This window comes from Citrus sinensis, chromosome 8 (genome assembly GCF_022201045.2).
Source record: "Citrus sinensis cultivar Valencia sweet orange chromosome 8, DVS_A1.0, whole genome shotgun sequence".
NCBI lineage: Eukaryota > Viridiplantae > Streptophyta > Magnoliopsida > Sapindales > Rutaceae > Citrus > Citrus sinensis.
The window spans coordinates 29,356,849-29,376,755 of NC_068563.1; the positions used below are offsets into that span (position 1 = coordinate 29,356,849).

A 19,907-nucleotide genomic window follows, 5' to 3' on the forward strand; every position below is an offset into this window, starting at 1 on the left:
AATTATTACTGTTTGTTAGTGTTTGACATAATAATTAGAAATCTAAAAACGAAAAGCCATAGCCTCTCCGCCGCTGCTTTTTAGTAGGTATTCTCCCCTTGTCTGTTATCAAAGTAAATAATTAAGTGCAGTACAGATACACTACACGTACACTGTTAAACCTTTGTACATGAATTTTTACAAAAATTAATATATATATATATATATATATATATATATATATATATAAAATTTATTTTGTATTTTATATTTCGTACAAAGCAACAGCACTGCTACAGTGCTAATTTTTAAAATTTACTGTGCACTTAAAACTCCACTACAATGAACAGTTTAAAATGTTTCTATAAAAATCAAGAGGAATACTTAGACTCCTCAGGTTTTTCATTTCTCTTCTTCTCTCCTTTCTCTCTAAAAAACTACTTCTTCTCTCTTCTTCTTCTCTTACTACTCTCTCTCTCTCTCTTCTTTCTCGCCTGAGACAAAAGAAGTTTTCTGTATTCAAGGAATTTTCCTATCATCAGTTAAGTTCCTTGTTTTCAGAATTTTTCTGGAATCTCTCTTGTAATCTTTTAAAGTTGTCGGATCAAAAGAAATAAATGTAAATATTTTTAAAGTAAGTTTAAATTTCCGCACTTTAAATTTCTGCAATTTAATTTTATGTACATTTAAATTTATATATATATATTAAATTAATAATTTAATTTTTTTAATAATATCTTTAAAATAAAAATATTATTGTACAAGAATAATATTATAAAAATAAGTAAAAAACAAAAAAAATTGATAGAAATGTCATTTTAATGACATGCATATTTTTAGATATTTTTAAAAATATAAAAATTAAATAAGTATTAACTCAAAATATCGACAAACGAGCTTTTACCCAACCGAATATTTCATGAAACTCTATAAATAATAATTAAAGATTTTTACCCAACAGTAAATTAAAGATTCCTGCGAGCCCATTATAAAAGGATGAACTAATGTCCAATCTATTTAATTAGCTTAGTGTGTGAAGTTCACTTAACTTTTATCACCTTTATTTCGAATGGCAACTCCGACGAACGGCAATGGCAGGCTCAATCAGAGATGGACAGTCCAGGGCATGACTGCGCTTGTAACTGGTGGAACCAAAGGACTAGGGTTCTTAATCGATTCTTATCTCTCTAGCTAGCTCTTATATGCATTCTTTTCCTATTAATAGTGCCTGCATGTGCTCATTTTTTTGTTTCTGTTATTGGTGCGTTGACTAGTCATGCTGTAGTGGAGGAACTGGCTGAGCTTGGTGCCGCTGTGCATACATGCTCTAGGAATGAAGCAGATCTTAGTGAATGCATACGTGACTGGAAAACTAAAGGCTTCAAAGTCACCGGTTCAGTGTGCGATGTATCATCTCGAATTGAACGGGAAAAGCTTATAAATCAAGTCTCCTCTCTGTTCGATGGAAAACTTAACATTCTCGTATGATTCATATATGGTGTTAATTATATTGCATATTAATTAATTGTTGTTATAATTAATCCCGTGGTGCAGTGAGTTTTAATTTGCTTTACTAGCTAACCACTTAATTAACACGATCCATATCACTTATCACTATGTCCATGTATGTATGCGATGTGACTCTCTCTAGATAAACAACGTCGGGACGACTATAAGAAAGGCGACTGTGGAGTACACAGCAGAAGATTTCTCGTTTCTCATGGCTACCAATTTTGAGTCTGCTTACAATCTGTGCCAACTTGCACATCCTCTTTTGAAAGCTTCGGGGGCAGCAAGTATTGTTCTAATGTCTTCTGTTTGTGGGGTGGTGTCAGTTGTTGACGCTGGATCCATATATGGAGCTACGAAAGGTGACCCTTGACAACATTTTTCAACATCATATCATGAGCTCTAGTCTTGTCTTTGAACCCCGTGACTGGGAGGCTCTATGGCATTACGACTTGTCTTTAAACATTAAACTTGAACTTTCTCTAACCCCAACTAGTTATATGTTAATCACAGGAGCCATGAACCATCTTGCGAGGATTTTGGCATGCGAGTGGGCTCAAGACAATATTAGGACCAATTCTGTCACACCTTGGTTCGTCGCGACTCCTTTAACTGAATCTGTAAGAACTATTTTATTCACCCTGACTCTCAATGTTATATATATGAATGCAGTTTCATTTTTCTTATTAATTAGTTAAAAAAATTAATAAGAAAAATGAAAGTGTGTTTTTCTCCCAAGTTATTATATGATTGAGGATGCCCTCTTATAAATTTGCAGTTTCTGAATGATGAGGCATTTTTAAAGGAAGTCGAGGGTCGAACTCCAATGAGACGCACAGGGAAGCCAAATGAGATATCTTCATTGGTAGCATTTTTATGCATGCCTGCAGCCTCTTATATAACTGGTCAGACAATTTCCGCTGACGGAGGATTTACAGTGAATGGATTCTTCTTCCCAAGTACCTGATTTATTTTGTCCACTTCTCTGAAATCTTCGAATCTGATAACTTAGTGTTGTGATTTCTCAGGCCCTAATAAACCGCCAGCATGTATCTCTTTTGATTTTTGACTCATCTTCTCGATTGTCGTTTATTTCCCTTTTATCGAGTGTTGTCGCTTTATTCCATTTTATTTCCCTTCTATCAAGTGTTGTCGCTTTATTCCGTTAAAATCACGAATTGAATTCGTACTGAACCTTAAATAAATCGGTTCCAAATATTCTAATATCCTTTAATTCATTCCCTTTAATTCGTTTCTGTATAAAATTAAATTAATTATTAAAGGATTGAGTGGATTCATTTAAATTCGTTTACAATCTAATGAACAAAATCAATTCATTACGATTAGATCCAGAAACAGGAAGCTGAACAAAATACCAAGTTGACGGTCAAATTAGCGGTGAGGTGAGTGTGGCTATTCGAGACCTTGTCCCCGCCGTAGCTAAGGGAAGTGAAGCTTGTCCGGAAAATTTTGGGTGAGAGCGCTGATCTTTTTTTTTTGTGTGTGTGGTTGGGGGGGGGGGGGGGGGGGGGGGGGGGGGCGGGCGCGGCGCGACGCGGGCGGGGGGGGCGGGCAATGAAGAAATACATCTTCAAATTCAAGAGAAGAAACAACAAATCGAGTAAGGAAAATGAAGAGTGGAGACGGGTCGGCTGATGCCTTGCTTCCTTTTTCTTTTTCGGCTTATTATCATTTCATATTTACAAAACTAACCTTATACTTTGTAAATGTTTAAACCAATTTTTTTTTTATTTTAATGTAAATAAATAATTTTATAAAAGGAATCATAAAATGTATACACTCATAAACCATTTTTTTTTATAAGATTAAGATTTTCTTCTGATCTGATCATATTCTGAGTTGGTAGTTAATAAATAAAAAAGTAAAAGAAGTTAAATCTTACTCATATATTATCATTAAAAGACACATGGAAGAAGATTTTTAAATGTTCAATAGAGTTCAGATTATGAGAGAATCTTTTTCCTTTTTTATAACCTGTTTATTTTTTCCATTTCCTTTTTTAAGTTTTTTTTTCACTTAATAAACATGAAATGAAGAGATAAATCTATTAAAAAAAAACCTGCAATTCCTTTCGTAACATGGTCAAAATGGATCAATTAAGCCGTATAAAAGATAGAAAACCTTTAGATAAAAAACTAATCAAATTTTGTAATAGAAAAAGGTTTTTGAAAGCATTTTTTAAGACCCTTTGGAAAGTGCAATTCAAAAAACCTTGGCGATTCAAGTTTTCAATATTTGCAAGAACTTTAAGACTCGAGCCTGCTCGCTATAAACTTTTCCTTTATACTCCAAATGAAAAGCGATCTCACAGAGTACATATTTGGTTACACAACTAGATCAACGGTACGTGATGGTCATAAACAAGGGTTGGACAATAAGGACTCGATTGAAATAGGCGGTGGCGATAGATGCACAACGAACGGTGGTGAAAATTTATTATATAATAGAGATTATAAATTTATCGAGCATTAATTTTTAGAGATTCTACTGTATATAGGTTTGTTGCAGTAAATTGTCTATGTAAATTAGTTAATGAATTGTTTAACACACAAAGTGTTCCTTTTTTTTTTTAAGATTTGACACTATAAATTTTAACAATTTAATATTTTACTCTCCATTAAGAAATCTTTTTCAAATTTTGGCACCCAAAAATGGCCAAGTTTATAATTCTAGTGCACCAAGTGCCTAGCTGGTTGTACTAGCTAGAGTTGGTAAAATTTGACACGACCTGATTACCTAACACGAATATGACACAAATAAATAGGTATGAGTCGTCAAATTTGACACGATTATTAAATGGGATTGGTTCGGGTCGACACAATTTTTTTCGTATCGGGTTAGAGTTAAAGTTCTTGACTCATTTATCCGATCAATGACACGATTATATTTTTTATTATAAATCAATGTGTAGGTTGTTGTCATCAAAACTCAAAATATTGAGATCATAGTTCTCTCTCTCAAAGAATGAACATATAAATAGTGTTTCATTCATAAAATTTTATATAGATTTAGAACTTCAATAGTTTAAATGTGTGAAATATTGGTAGACTTATATATTTTATAATATTGATATATAATATTATTTACATATATATAATTAAAACTTTAATATTGCAAATGTGTAATATTCTGGTCATATATATAATAATGTGCAAATATTTGTTGTAAATTTTGTTAAATATATAGATATATTAAGTAGGTTATTAGGTAATTTATTTTAATGATAGCAATGGATTGGATCTAACCCAAGATCCATGTGATCCAAATCCAATCAAATCAGATTTGGATTGGATTTGAATATCAATGTACAGATCTAAGACGGATATGAAGCAAGTCTAGATACGTCTTAATATCTAAATTCATATCCATATCCACTCATTTTTTAATTTTATTTTATTTTAAAATTTTCTTAACAATTGTGTAGTTATAAATGACAATAAATTTTATTTATAACATATTAGTGGTATTTATCATGTATTTAAAAATCTTAAAACTTAAAGGTTATTTTTATAAATTTAAAGGTCAGCCATCCCCAAAGCATGTATATGCAATATTCAAATTGCAAACCAAGCACTAACGTCTGGCGATGTATTTTATTATATTGGCCAAATATTTTTTAAGGAATATAGTTATTCATATATTTATCAAATATGGTCATAATAAAAATAATAAAGTATTGAATATAAATCATATTTAATTTATATGTCATATCTAATTTTGTAGGAATGATGATGGGTGTGCCGCGGATATTAGAATGATGAACGAGATAGTAGAATATTATATTGATCTTAATCCTGCAATTACTTTTAAAGGATATTTTATTATTTTTCTTATTTGCTTGTTTTGGTGTAAAAGTATAAGCTACAATATACATTATATTTTTTAGATAAATTATATAATTTAATTGTTACCAATACATTTTAGTCTTTATTTTTTACTCTAAAAAAATATTGATCTTTTATTGTTGAGTTTTAGAATTCATGACGAATTTAGAGTAGATTTGAATTTTAATTTTTTTTCAGGTTTGGAGCAGATATATGTATATATATATATATATATATAGATATATATATATATATATATATATATATATAGTGGATCTGGATATGAAGCGAAAAACATGGATTCATGACTGTTCTGGAGCAGATAAAATCTTGATTTTTATTATAGATATGGATGTACATCTCGATGATAGTATATCCAACTCATATATGTCACATTGCCATCCCTAACCCATTTATTTTTCATGTCTGGTTAGGGTCTCAATATGTTGACACGATTCTTAAATGAATCGTGTTTGGGTCAACCCTTTTAATAAGGACTCGATTGAAATAGGCGGTGGCGATAGACGCACAGCGAACGGTGGTTGAGATTAGTTAATTTTCGATATTATATTATTCAAATTCATATGTACATAGATATTATTTGATTTACATACTGAACTGTACGCTAGGTAAATAACGTGGGAACAAGTGTGCAAAAAGCCAACATTGGAGTACAATGCTGAAGATTTTTCATTTGTAATAACAACCAATTTCGACTCAGCTTTCCACTTGTCCATTTCCAAGTCTAATAGTCTCAATTCACATTTCCCATTAGGGAATGGTTTTGATATTATTGACAATTCTTAATAAGAAACTGGATTCTTTAATATAATGTTTTGGCCTCTTATTGCTTGCAGCATCTGGTAAACGGGGAATTTTTGCACCAACTCAAGTCTCGAACTCCAATGGGACAGCCTGGGGAGAAAGAGGAGGTTTCTTCTCTGATAGCCTTTCTGTGCATGCCGGCAGCCTCTTAGATAACCGGTCAGACTATTTGTGTTGACGGAGGATTTACAGTGAATGGCTTCTTCCTCCCAAGCACCTGATCGCGATCGCTTACAAGCAGCTAGCTCAAGTTGTTAAGGAAAAATGGAGTCCCATTTGCGGTGGTAAAATTTTATTTATCTCTAGCTAAGTGCTCTCTAGTTCAGTAAAATCTCGACAAGTTTAGCCAGGATAATAATAAATTCATTGCTCCTTTTTGCATTTCGTTATTCAATTCTATTTTACAGGTATCAGTTTTGATTAGCTCCTATATTTCAGAGATTGTTCCCAATTTTTGTAATTAGCCTTTACAAAATTAATGGAATTTCCAATCACATACGAAAGGAATCCAAGCATTAAGTGATTACAAATTTTTTTGACAGATTCGATGATGAAATTAAATCACACTGATTACAAAGAACCAATGCCAAAACAAAGGCAACCATCTCATATAAAAGTAAAATAAAGCAAAATTGCAGTTACTAGAAATTTCTCATAATGTTAGATACCAATTCCGTCAGGAAGACTTTGGTATTTGTCAACTGTGAGCTGTATAATTACAATTAATACGTGGCAGAAAAGAATTTGCGAATCAACTCAAACGATATAAAAGTCAACGGATTTTTGTTAACTGCTGTACATGTCCAATTACATATGACGACACGATTTGCAATTACCAATGATTAATAAGAATTATTTTCCGATATTTTTTTTATTGACCCTTCTGACTTTCTAAAAGTACTTACTCATAATAGATATTTTATTATTTATATTTTGATTTAGGTAAATTAAACTTATTTTTAATATATTATTCATATTATATGTGAGTGTGTATATATATATACACACATATGAAAAATGGGTTAAACTGTGCAAATATATGTATGTACATACGAAAAATGATATTTAGCAAAAGAATTCTAAAATACATTAGAATTAATACAACCAATTAATGTATGCGTGATATGTGCAGTTGAATTTTATATAACCACTAATTATATTCTTATTCTGTAAAATAAATATACACACGTCATAATTTTAATAGTTTGTTGTGTAACTGACGTGCTATCTTAGATATATTTTTTAATTTCTCATATTTGATGGCGGTGGCTCCTGTGGAACAATTGGGTGTGATGATGAAATGCCAGCTTTATCTCTGGAGAGATTAAAACCATTCATTCTAATTTCTATATATGGTGGGGTCGTGCTCGTGCATCGAGCTTTCATATGCATGGCCGCCTCCGAAGACCAATCACGGTTTATATAGATGTACATGTCGTCTGTTACACGAACTTCAAATGATCACCAACTTCCGCTGACATTATAGCCATTCTTTGAAAGTTTACGTACTGTCGGCGCCGCGTTTTCACGACAACTTGATTGCATCAAGCCCATATACATTCTTATCATTAATTTATCTGACAATTTAATCAGTGCCATGGTCTTCATCGACTGCGCAACTTGTTGCTGCCTTTTGATTTGCCTCATATCATATATATGCATATGCGTAACCTTCGCAGCCGGCTAAGCAAAACTAAGGCAATATAATAGTGGCCAGCAATACTAGAAGAGGAAGAGACAGAGCAGAGATCAGAATGGCTCAGCCTCAGCAGACAGAGAGCCATAGCAGGCAAAACAGATGGAGTCTTCAGGGCATGACAGCTCTTGTTACTGGTGGCACCAAAGGACTCGGGTATCTTCAATTAATTTTCCTTTGTTCTTTTTCTTCTTTTATTTCTATTGAGAGGCATACATGCGATGATCTAATTAATCCCATATCAGTATAATAATGCGTCTAATATATTCGTTAATTATCGTCATCAGGCTTGCTGTTGTAGAGGAACTGTCAATGCTAGGCGCCACTGTGCATACATGCTCTAGGACTGAAACAGAGCTTAATGAATGTATACATCACCTGCAGATGAAAGGTTTGAAAGTCACCGGTTCAGTCTGTGATGTATCGTCTCGACCTCAAAGACAGACGCTAATCAACACAGTCTCCTCTCTGTTTAATGGCAAACTTAACATCTTTGTATGCCTCCAAAAATCCAATTCAATTTTGTTTTTGTTAGATTCCTGAACTCTGCATATTTACTTAATAAATTGTGTATAAATTGTAAAATTATGCTCAACTATTTTACCATATACGTAGGTAAACAATGTTGGAACAAGTGTACTAAAGCCAACTCTCGAGTACAACGCTGAAGATTTTTCATTAGTAATGTCTACAAATTTCGAGTCTGCCTTCCACTTATGTCAACTTGCACATCCTCTGTTGAGAGCTTCTGGGGCAGCAAGCATTGTTCTCATGTCTTCAGCACTAGGCATTGTATCAGCAAACGTTGGAACCGTCTATTCAGCTACTAAAGGTAATTAGATTACTTAATCCCGTTTATTTTAAGTGCAAAGCATATATAACTGCGTTTTAATTGAACTGATGATCGTTTTTATTTAACTGCAGGAGCAATGAATCAACTTGCAAAAAATTTGGCATGTGAGTGGGCAAAAGACAACATAAGGACCAATTCTGTCGCTCCTTGGTACATCAGAACTCCCTTTACTGAACCTGTAAGAACTAAGAGCTACCACTTTACCGGCTAGTTAGAGCATCAACGTTGCTGTGCAATCCAGGAACAATTACTAAACTACTTGATAAATATTCCTCTTGCTTGCAGCTTCTTGGTAATGGGAAATTCGTGGACGAAGTGAAGTCTCGAACTCCAATGGGACGCCTTGGGGAGCCGAAGGAGGTGTCTTCACTGGTGGCATTTCTTTGTATGCCTGCAGCCTCTTACATAACTGGCCAGACTGTTTGTATTGATGGAGGATTCACTGTCAACGGATTCTTCTTCAGCTGATTCAGAAACAGCTAAAAGCCCAATTTTCTGCTTGTTTTGACGGATCATAATGTATACATTCCTTCTTGTTCTATTGAAAAGAAATTTGTGTCACTTAATAAAGGAAAAGTTTGCGTAATATTTGCGTTACCATTCTATGAAACTAATCAAATTAATGATCACCATAATTTATCAAGTTTAATTTGTGAATAGAACTTGTGAAGCCTTAATCTACGGCCACGTGTTGATTTGCATAAGAGACTAACTTAACTTGGATGTGCACGTAGCTTTCAGACCAAGTACATCCTCAATCTTTTGTCCTATATATGGAATTTGAGTGTTGCCGAGGGTCTTATCATTCCATGGTCATGATTTTGTGGCTACGGTGTCGGCCTTGTTTTATATGCTGTCTTTTCCCCCACTCGGAGCATTTGGATTTGCATCCATCTTCTACTGGCTACTAGCTAGCTAGTACCTTCTGCTGCAACCTGCAAGTCACATGATCAGCTGTATATAACCTTTCAATAGTATCTGAGACAAACAACAGCAACAATAGAATTAGAAAAAAAAAAAAATGGCTCAGACAAATGGCTGTCGAGGGCAAAGTAGATGGACTCTTGAGGGCAAGACAGCTCTTGTCACCGGAGGAACCAAAGGACTTGGGTTCTTCTCCTCACTTGTTGTGTTTCTTTACAATGATTAGTTAGTTACCAAATTGATATGTGATCATATATTGCCCATCAGGCATGCTGTTGTGGAGGAACTTGCAGAGCTCGGTGCGATTGTGCATACATGTGCCAGGAACGAAGCAGATCTCGATGAATGTTTACGCGAGTGGAAAATGAAAGGTTTCAAAGTCACCGGTTCAATTTGCGATGCATCATCTAGAGGAGAGCGAGAGATGCTGATGGACAAAGTCTCCGCTCTGTTCAATGGGAAACTCAACATCCTTGTATGTTGTTCATTTTCCAAATCCATTTTATTATTAACTAACTATCAGATTCCTGAGTTATATATGACTGTACGTGACCGTAGATAAACAACGTTGGGACAAGTATAAGAAAACCGACTGTAGAGTACACAGCTGAAGATTTCTCAGTTCTCATGGCAACCAATTTTGAGTCTGCTTACCACTTGTCCCAACTTGCGCATCCTCTGTTGAAAGCTTCAGGTGCAGGAAATATTATTCTCATGTCTTCGATTGCCGGCGTGGTATCCTTAAATACTGGAAATAGCATATATGCTGCTACAAAAGGTATTTAAAGTAACTTCAGCATATACATGTATTGTAAACTAATGACTATCCCAAGTTAGCATAACTGGATTTAAGTACTTGCAGGAGCTATGAATCAACTTGCAAAGAATTTGGCATGTGAATGGGCAAGAGACAACATAAGGACTAATTCTGTTGCGCCTTGGTTCATCAGAACTCCCTTAGTTGAACCTGTAGGAACTATATCGCGGCTTAATTAATTTTGTGAATTCAATTCGCGCACTGTCTTTGTTGAAACAATAAATTAAAATTGGATTGTTTGATATGTTCCCCAGTATCTATCCGATGAGAAATTCTTGGAGGAAATAAAGTGTCGTACGCCAATGGAATGCACAGGAGAGCCAGATGAGGTGTCTTCATTGGTAGCATTTTTATGCATGCCAGCAGCCTCCTATATAACCGGCCAGACTATTTGTGTTGATGGAGGACTGACTGTGAATGGCTTCTTCTTCCCAAGAACGTAACTATATACGCATAATGCAATATTTGGTTTCGACCAATAAATATATGTATGTGTATGCCGCTACCATCGGGAAGCTATAAACGTTTCCATTAATAAATCGAATTTCAAACTCCTATTTGATTTCGGTTGAGCAAATGACATATGCTATATATGACATTACCTTTGTTAAAGTTAGCTATGAAGTTAAGCTAAGTAAACATCTTTAACTTCCAAACCAATACGCGTTGTTTATCAAACATTTTACAACTGCATGGCTTAACCAAATTTATGCATATAAAAAACATAAAAATTAAAAACCCAATTAATTATATGGACCAAGCAACTTGCAGGCACGCTTAGCTTGCAATCCAGATTTTCATGAAAACAACTGTTGGATAAACTCGGCTATAATTTCTTAACTGTTGAAAGCACTGATTAAACATTTTATGACTGTTTCATGTCTAAACAAAGCCACCGTGGAGGTATTAAGCTACCTATTGATGCTGCAATCTGGTCGTCTTATGGTTGACTAGGTTGTCTCATCAACAATTACACTAACTCTGATTGGAACACCGCACTTTTGACGCTCTCCCCAATTAATCAAATCCAACGACTTTAATCAACCTCATTTTTTCTTCGTAACCTATGTTTACAGAAACAAATTAGGGGTGCCGGTGGTTTTTTCGGCGAAAACTCTCCAATACTTAAGTCAGTATGTGGGGTTTCGAGAAAAACGTTGGATTTTAGATTTGTGCAAGTTAATAATCGCTGAATAAAAGAAAAGTGTTTTAGAAGGTTTCTTTGGAGTTGAATTCTGAAATCAAATTGACAGAGTTTCCCCCTCTTTTTCTTTTCTTGTCCTTTCTTTTATATATTTTTCCCAGTTTTATAGGCAGCCGCCCCTTGGCTCTAGAACCTTCCCCCATGTCTCCCATACTTCGATGATCATGAATCCTCATGGACCGCGAAAACCGTGCATTGATTATCATGTTTCCGCAAACGGTTCGAGGTGTGGCATAACCGCCGCGTTAACGTGGGATTGTGCCCACTTTTTTAAGTGACAGGTCCCTGGTCGGTCATTAGGCGTACCCCAGAGAGTGTTTTCCACCAAAAATCTGCTCATGGCCCATTAGCCAAGGTCATCAAGTGTACCCCAGAGAGTGTCTTCCACCAGAAATCTGCTCATGGCCCAGTAGCCGAGGGAACCCATCCTCGACCAGGTAACGGGGACATGCACGGCTGATGCTCTTTTAATCACCCAAACACTACCCCTAAATTAAATTCCTGTGGCAGCCACCGATGGCCACCACAATAATATCATTGTGGTGGAGATCACGCTAAGTAAGCTTATGGTCCAAATTCACCAAACATCACTTCCAGGATTTGTTTTATCCTTAGATTTGATATTAGCGAGCTACTTATCGTTTGACCCACGCATCATGATTCCGTGAGCAGTGACTTGAGTCTTCTCCCTAATTGAAATCGCATCCTCTACGAGTACCGCTGGGCATTCGCTGGCTAGCTGCTCACACCACACCATCGTTAATCACTTGCTTTCCAATAGTTAGAATTCACAAACCTTAAGCATACAATCTGTTTGGCTAGCAGGAAAGTGACGAAGGAAGAAAGAAAAGATAAACTGAATAAGAGAATTTTATTAATCTCAAATCACACAGTTACATTCAAGCTTTCATCAACTTATATTACTGATTAACAGAAGTAACAACCTCTGTAATAGCTGTTAAATAACTATTGGTTAAGCTAAGCTAAACAATAACAATCTAACTAATTTGTCCAGCTCAGCTATCCAGCTCATCAATCATAGTCAAGTGAATCTCAGCCATTGATCTGCTGCTGTTGATTAAGCATCTCAACACCTCTTCTCAAGCTTAATGGTCGTGGAACAACATTAAGCTTGTCTCTATAGTAATTAAAAAAAGAGTAAGCCATAGGCTTTGTAAGCACATCTGCAATATTCCACTCACTTGGTACATACTTGATCTCCACTTGTTTGCCCGTTACCTTTTCCCTTATGAAATGCACATCCAACTCTATGTGCTTGGTTTTGGCATGATATACTGGATTTGTTGCTAGTGCAGCTGCACCATTGTTGTCACACCAGATTATTGGTATTTGGCTACACTTCAGTTTAAGCTCTCCAAGTAAAGCTTGAATCCAAACAATTTCTGCACAAGCTGTTGACAATGCTCTATACTCTGACTCTATGCTAGACCTTGCTACAGTTTGTTGCTTCTTGGAGGACCATGAAACCAGATTCTGCCCAAGATATACACAATATGCTCCAACTGACTTTCTGTCATCCACATCACACGCCCAATCTGCATCTGTATATGCTGTCAGACTAATTCCATCTCCTGCTTTAAACATCAATCCATAATCTTCAGTTGCCTTTAAGTATCTTAGAATTTTCTTACAAGCAACCCAGTGTTTCTCAGTTGGTGCAGCAAGAAATTGGCTCAACTTATTAACTGAAAAGGCAAGTTCTGGTCTTGTAAGTACCAAATACTGTAAAGCACCTATTATGCTTCTATACTCAGTGACATTAAAAATCAAGTTATCATCATTCCCTGCTCTTCTTAGTTTCTGTCCTGTACTCATTGGAGTATCACTTTCTCTACAATTTTCCATATCAGTTCTTGTAAGCAAATCTCTTACATATTTTGCCTGTGAAAGATGTAAGCTACCCTTTGCATCATGTGTAACCTCAATACCAAGGAAGTAACTGAACTCACCAAGATCTTTTAAAGCAAAGGTATCTCCAAGGTATTGGATAAATGTTTCAATTACTGTATTGTTATCACCAGTAATTAATATATCATCTACATATACTAACACAGCCACAATACCTCCAAGTTCATGTTTGATGAACAAAGATGAGTCTGCTTTGGAGTTCTGAAACCCCCACTGCAACAGTGCTTTCCTTAGCCTGTCAAACCAGGCTCTAGGAGCCTGTTTCAAACCGTAAAGAGCCTTATGCAACTGACAAACATGACCAGATGGAGACTGAACAAAACCCTCAGGTTGAAACATGTAGACATCTTCATTGAGCTCTCCATTAAGGAAAGCATTGTTGATGTCGATTTGTCTTATTTTCCAGCCCTTCATCACAGCAAGACTAAGGATAATTCTCACAGTTGACTATTTAACTACTGGACTAAAGGTCTCAAAGTAGTCAATATCAGGTGTTTGATGAAACCCTTTTGCCACCAGCCGTGCTTTATACTTAGAAACAGAACCATCTGCATTATACTTAATGCGAAAAACCCATTTACACCCAACAATTTTAGTAGCTTGAGAAGCTGGTACAAGAATCCAAGTCTTATTTTCCATAAGTGCATTATACTCTGCCTGCATGGCTGCTTTCCATTTGGAATCTGAAAGAGCTTGAGAAACTGTGGCAGGCTCTTGTTCTCCAAGAACATATGAATAGGCATGAAATTTTGGCTTAAATACACCTGCTTTGGCTCTTGTAATCATTGGGTGATGTGGCAGTGAAACTTGAGTAGAGGATGGTTGTTGTGTGTTCAGTTGCTCCAAAATGCAGTTTATGAACTTTGCCATATTGGCAGGCATCACAAAAATCAGGAATTTGAATTTTATTGCTTAACTGCAAATGTTTACAACTGGTAAGTACATGTTTCAAGACTTTTGAACTAGGATAACCAAGTTGCCTATGTAGGATATTTATTGAAGTACTGGAAACTCTACTGGAATGAGACAACAGACACTGTTGAGAGGATTTTTGAACAACTTTAGCTTGAATATTTGAAAAAGAACAAGACTACAAATCATCTGAGCAATGTGACACCATAGACATAGGAACAAAACATGACTCTTTATTTACAGTTGAAAATAAAGCTTGATGAGTTTTACTTCCAGGCTCAAGTTTCAGCTTATACAGACCCTTCATAGCTACACCCTCCAGCAAAACTGTCATCTTCTTCTTGTCCTTGAGAAAGCAAGTATTTCCACAAAATTCAATGATCAAGGAATTATCAGAAGTAAGCTTAGAAATGCTTAAAAGATTTTTGGTGATGTGTGGCACAAATAAAAGATTTTTGAGCAATAATCTATGATTTCCAACTGCTAAATGAGTGCTTCCTATATGAGAAATAGTAAGGCCATGTCCATTACCAATTAAAAGCTTTTCATTACCTTCATAAGGCTCACTGATGCTGAGGTTATTGAGATCATTGGTTAGGTGGTGAGTTGCTCCACTATCCAGGTACCAGTCATCATCCATTACTGCTTCTGGTGTTGCCATATAAGCTGACATATTTCTTTGACTGTAGCCTTGATTGAAAACTTGATTGTGATGTGGATACCTTGTGACTGGAATGAAATCCTTGTTGAACCTATCCTTGCAGGTAGCAGCAGTGTGTCCTATGATGAAGCACACTTGGCATCTAGGTTGATATGGCTGTGAAAAATGACCAGGCACATGACCAGGCATTTGAGTTCTCTCACCTTGATTCCAAGATCTTCCTCCATGCATGTTATTTCCTCTTCCACCTTTCCTTCCTCGATAGAAATTTCCACCTTGATTCCCTCTAAAATTTCCTTGCATCATGTATCCAGAATTTTCAGATCTTGATGCATCTTGATTAAAACCAGATCTTGAGTTGTATGTTCCAAAACCTTTCTTATTATTGTTCCCTTTCTGAACAAAATTTGCAGCAAACGCCAGATTTGCATCCATAGTTTCAGCTAAAGCTTGTTGTTCTAACATTCCCTCATGTGTCATTAACATAAAGAGTGATTCTGATAAATCGAGATCTAATCCTCTTCTTGTGATCAAAACTGCTACAGGATTGAATTCTGAACCAATTCCTCCTAACACACTCATCATAAAGTCATAGTCACTCATTGGTGCTCATGCTGCTGCCATGTTATCTGATATGCCTTTCATTTTGTGAAAATAGTCATAAACACTCAAATCGTTCTTCTTTGTCAACATCATTTGATTCTTCAGTTGCAATGCTCTGGTTTTGTTTTGTGAGCTAGAAAGTTTTTCCAGAGCTTTCCAAACTTCAAAGGAAGTTTTGCATCCAAGAACAATTCCGAGAACACTCTCAGTCATGGAAGAGAGTAGCCAACCTAGCAACTGCTGATCAGTTCGCTTCCACATCACAAACTCAGAGTTCGGAATCCTCTGATCTGTGTATGGTGCTGTGATTAAACCATCAATATATCCTTCTAATCCATTTCCCTGAATGGATGCCAATACTTGCATTTTCCAGATCAAATAATTTGATCTGTCGAGCTTAATTGGTGTAGGAAAGGTATAGGAAACAGTTGTGGTTTGATTTAAGCTTGATGATGCCATCTAGCTCTGATACCAAGTTAGAATTCACAAACCTTAAGCATACAATCTGTTTGGCTAGCAGGAAAGTGACGAAGGAAGAAAGAAAAGATAAACTGAATAAGAGAATTTTATTAATCTCAAATCACACACTTACATTCAAGCTTTCATCAACTTATATTGCTGATTAACAGAAGTAACAACCTCTGTAACAGCTGTCAAATAACTATTGGTTAAGCTAAGCTAAACAATAACAATCTAACTAATTTGTCCAGCTCAGCTATCCAGCTCATCAATCCTAGTCAAGTGAATCTCAGCCATTGATCTGCTGCTGTTGATTAAGCATCTCAACACCAATTAATGTGTGGTACAGGCATATGACCACGACCGGCAAGATAGATGGAGTCTTCAGGGCATGACAGCTCTTGTTACTGGTGGAACCAAAGGACTCGGGTACGCATATCGTTCTTGTTGAATTTCTCACTTGATTGTTCCTAATTCTTTTGAATAATCAACAAATAAACAGGCATGTTGTTGTGGAGGAATTCGGAGTGCTCGGAGGAATTGTGCATACATGTGCCAGGAATGAAGCAGAGCTCAATGAATGTTTACGTGAATGGAAAACCAAAGGCTTCAAGGTCACCGGTTCAGTCTGTGATGCATCATCTCGAGCAGAAAGAGAGAAGCTTATAAAACAAGTCTCCTCTCTGTTCAATGGCAAACGAAACATCCTTGTATGTCAACCTTAATTTATTCATTCAAACCTGATCATTAATTATTAAAGGATTTTGGTTTTGGGGGCGCCTAAATGGTAACATTATATACCTGACTAGGCTATAACATAAAATCTCAAAATTGAAGAGGAGGCTGCAATGGATAAATCATAAAATTCAGAAGGCTATAATTAATGTAAAAACAAGTGGGCAAACATAAAATTCACATTTAATAATACGTTTTCAATATATTTTCTTATTTTTCTTAATTTATTTTTTTATTTGCATTTAGTTCCGCCACTGACGATAGCTGTGGATTATATACTGGAAGTTAATTCTGTCGCGCCTTGGTTGAACTCCCTTAGCTGAATATATAAGAACTAATATATACCACTTGCGCTTAATTCATTCTGTTAACTATATATATCTAAGTCTTAGTTGAAACAACAAATAAAACCAAAATTGGATTGTTTGAAATGTTCCCAGCATCTATCTAATGAGAAATGCTTGGAGGAAATTAAACGTCGAACACCAATGGCACGCATTGCAGAGCCAAAGGAGGTGTCTTCTTTGGCAGCATTTCTATGCATGACTGCAGCCTCCTACATAACTGGCCAGACTATTTGTGTGGATGGAGAATTTACAGTGAATGGATTTTTCTTCCCAATCACCTGATCATGACTTACAGTTTCAAACAGCTTAGCTAGCTAAAAAAAAAAAGGGGCAATTTTTAATTTTATCCCACTTGCACTCATAAATTTTTTATCTGTAATTTTTCTTGATCTGTTTAGCAATGATAAATCCAATGGCTCTGTATCTTCTTTTGTGGTGAATATTGCTTGTTTGTCATTTGTTCATTCATAACTGGAACGCAATTTTACAACTTTACATCATCAGTATTGATTATTAGCTCCTAAATATACTCAGAGATTATTTTTATTAATTATATGAATTAGCCAACCTCTCATAAGTGTGAAGAAAGTGGTTCAAACTCTCACAATAATTTAAATTTTCTTCCCAATGGAGAAGTTATAGACGTCTTTCTATACTTTGTATCTGGAGTACTTGGGGGTAGGTCTTGGTGGGAAAGTCATAGACACCTTACCATACTTTGCATCTGGAGTACTTCACTTCATTTCCTCTGCAGTATTGGGCTTTGGCGGTATTTATCATGCACTTCTAGGACATGAGACTCTTGAAGAATATTTTACATTCTTCAGCTATGTGTAGAAAGATAGAAATAAAATGACAACGATTTTGGATATTCACCTAATCTTGTTAGGTATAGGTGCTTTTCTTTTAGTATTCAAAACTCTTACAATCAGCAACTACTATAAATTTTAGATAGATGGTGAAATCTCTGACTAAATAAATGCCAAAACCAAAGGAATTAAATCAATTATCTGTAAAAGAATAGTGCAAGTCAAAATATATAGGCTAAATGCATAAACTATCATAGCAGAGGTAAATAAAGCAGAAGATATACGTCCCAAATGAAGATGATGTATATAGCAAATGAATTATTGTGGCCAGACATGATAAATAAGGTTTAAAATTTATATCTGTTGAACAGATCAATCAAAGAGAGATGGACAAATGGAGGAATACGGAGAGCTAGGCGAAATTGTGCGCACATGTGCTAGGACTGAAGCGGAGCTCACTGCAAAGGCTTCAAAGTCACCGCTCCATTACTAAAAACAAAATTTAATTCCTCATTTTATTTGGATTTCAAATAATCAGTTGCGTTGTCAAAGTCAAGCTGCAAGTGTTTACCCAACAATTTGACGGTTTGGCTCTAGCAGCTACTTAAATGTACAAAATGATTAAATCAAACCGGATCTAATTAATTACTTGGATGACTGACTACTACGTTGATGAAGTTTGAATAACTCAAGATGCCCAATATCTTGCGAACAATATCACAGCATAGCCCAATATAATTCCTAATGAAGGCCCGTAAAGGGCTTCATCTCTGTCTGGGCTTTGAAATTATTTCAGAACTCGTCCGTTATATTTATATCCTAATATACGATATTATTAATTTTCTTGATAAAATCAAAAAAAAAAAATTTGAAACAATGAAGAAAAAAATTATCTAATAACGATAATTTTATTGTGATAAAAATATGTTTACAAAATTTATTCGAAATGATAGGGATATTTAATTGAAATTCTATTGTAACTTTGTGTTGTTTCTTATAATTTTATTTTTTTAAAAAAAAAAAGAGGGAGAGAGAGATATGTGGAAAAAAAAAGAGTGGGATTTTTTAAGAGCTTAAAAAGGGTATTAGGCAGTGTGCGCTAATTCCTAGCATAATATATTGAAGTCTTATATACTTTCTAAAAATTGGCCTAATTGTTATATTTTATTTGATGAGTGCATTCACTTGACCCCATTTCATATCTCTGTGGCTTTTTCTTATTTGAGAAACATATGCTTGATCATTGAAGTAAATATTATATTTACATAGAGAGAGAAAATAGTTCTCTAGTGTGGGCACCTTAATTTTTCTTTTTCTTAGTGCAGACACATTATTAAACTATGGTTTAATAATCAGATTTGAATGCACTATAAAATCATGTAGCATATTAAAGACAATTAAATTGTCGATTAAACCACATAATTTATTAGTGCATGGAAAGAGGGTGTTTGTTCCGGCCAGTGAAGATACCATAATTTTATTAAAATGAAAATGTTATTAAAATATAAAATAAATAAATTTTAACATATTAAAAATTATTTTTTTTAGTATGTCACTTGAGAGAAAATGTCAGATGGAAGGGACAAAAAAATTACTCATTCAACTATCATCATTGAAAACGCAGATTATCTGCCAAACTCCGTATATAAAATTGGAGGCTGAAACAGTGACGGCCACTTTAGTATTACAAATTGAACTCGTAACCGTAAATTCGTTGAAGAAGATCAGTCGGCTGGGGCACGTGTACATCCACAATGATAACTATTTGTTGCGTATAATTATGACACTTTCTTCCAAAAG

At 35.2% G+C, this 19,907-nt stretch overlaps 4 protein-coding genes across 4 annotated transcripts; all 4 read left to right on the forward strand.

The window, feature by feature from the left end:
• The first annotated feature begins 995 nt into the window (after nt 1–995).
• Nucleotides 996–2,628, forward strand: LOC102610117 (tropinone reductase homolog At2g29170-like). The gene is made up of 5 exons (XM_006488326.3): nt 996–1,143; nt 1,254–1,461; nt 1,631–1,850; nt 2,002–2,108; nt 2,267–2,628. The coding sequence occupies exons 1-5, from the start codon at nt 1,049–1,051 to the stop codon at nt 2,453–2,455; spliced, it is 819 nt and encodes a 272-aa protein (XP_006488389.1). The 5' UTR covers nt 996–1,048; the 3' UTR covers nt 2,456–2,628.
• Nucleotides 2,629–7,757: 5,129 nt separating this feature from the next.
• Nucleotides 7,758–9,293, forward strand: LOC102610431 (tropinone reductase homolog At2g29290). Its single transcript, XM_006488327.3, has 5 exons — nt 7,758–8,010; nt 8,142–8,349; nt 8,470–8,686; nt 8,779–8,885; nt 8,993–9,293. Exons 1-5 carry the CDS (start codon nt 7,913–7,915, stop codon nt 9,173–9,175), a joined length of 813 nt encoding a protein of 270 aa, XP_006488390.1. The 5' UTR covers nt 7,758–7,912; the 3' UTR covers nt 9,176–9,293.
• Nucleotides 9,294–9,531: 238 nt separating this feature from the next.
• On the forward strand, nt 9,532–11,064 carry LOC102610730 (tropinone reductase homolog At2g29170-like). Its single transcript, XM_006488328.4, has 5 exons — nt 9,532–9,817; nt 9,899–10,106; nt 10,190–10,409; nt 10,494–10,600; nt 10,703–11,064. The coding sequence occupies exons 1-5, from the start codon at nt 9,729–9,731 to the stop codon at nt 10,889–10,891; spliced, it is 813 nt and encodes a 270-aa protein (XP_006488391.1). The 5' UTR covers nt 9,532–9,728; the 3' UTR covers nt 10,892–11,064.
• A 5,489-nt stretch (nt 11,065–16,553) lies between these two features.
• Nucleotides 16,554–17,580, forward strand: LOC107178345 (tropinone reductase homolog At2g29170-like; the record flags this gene model as incomplete). The annotated part of the gene is made up of 3 exons (XM_025102396.1): nt 16,554–16,645; nt 16,719–16,926; nt 17,392–17,580. Coding segments are annotated over 3 exons (489 nt in total), but the record flags the coding sequence as incomplete, so codon positions are not given.
• Nucleotides 17,581–19,907: the final 2,327 nt, after the last annotated feature.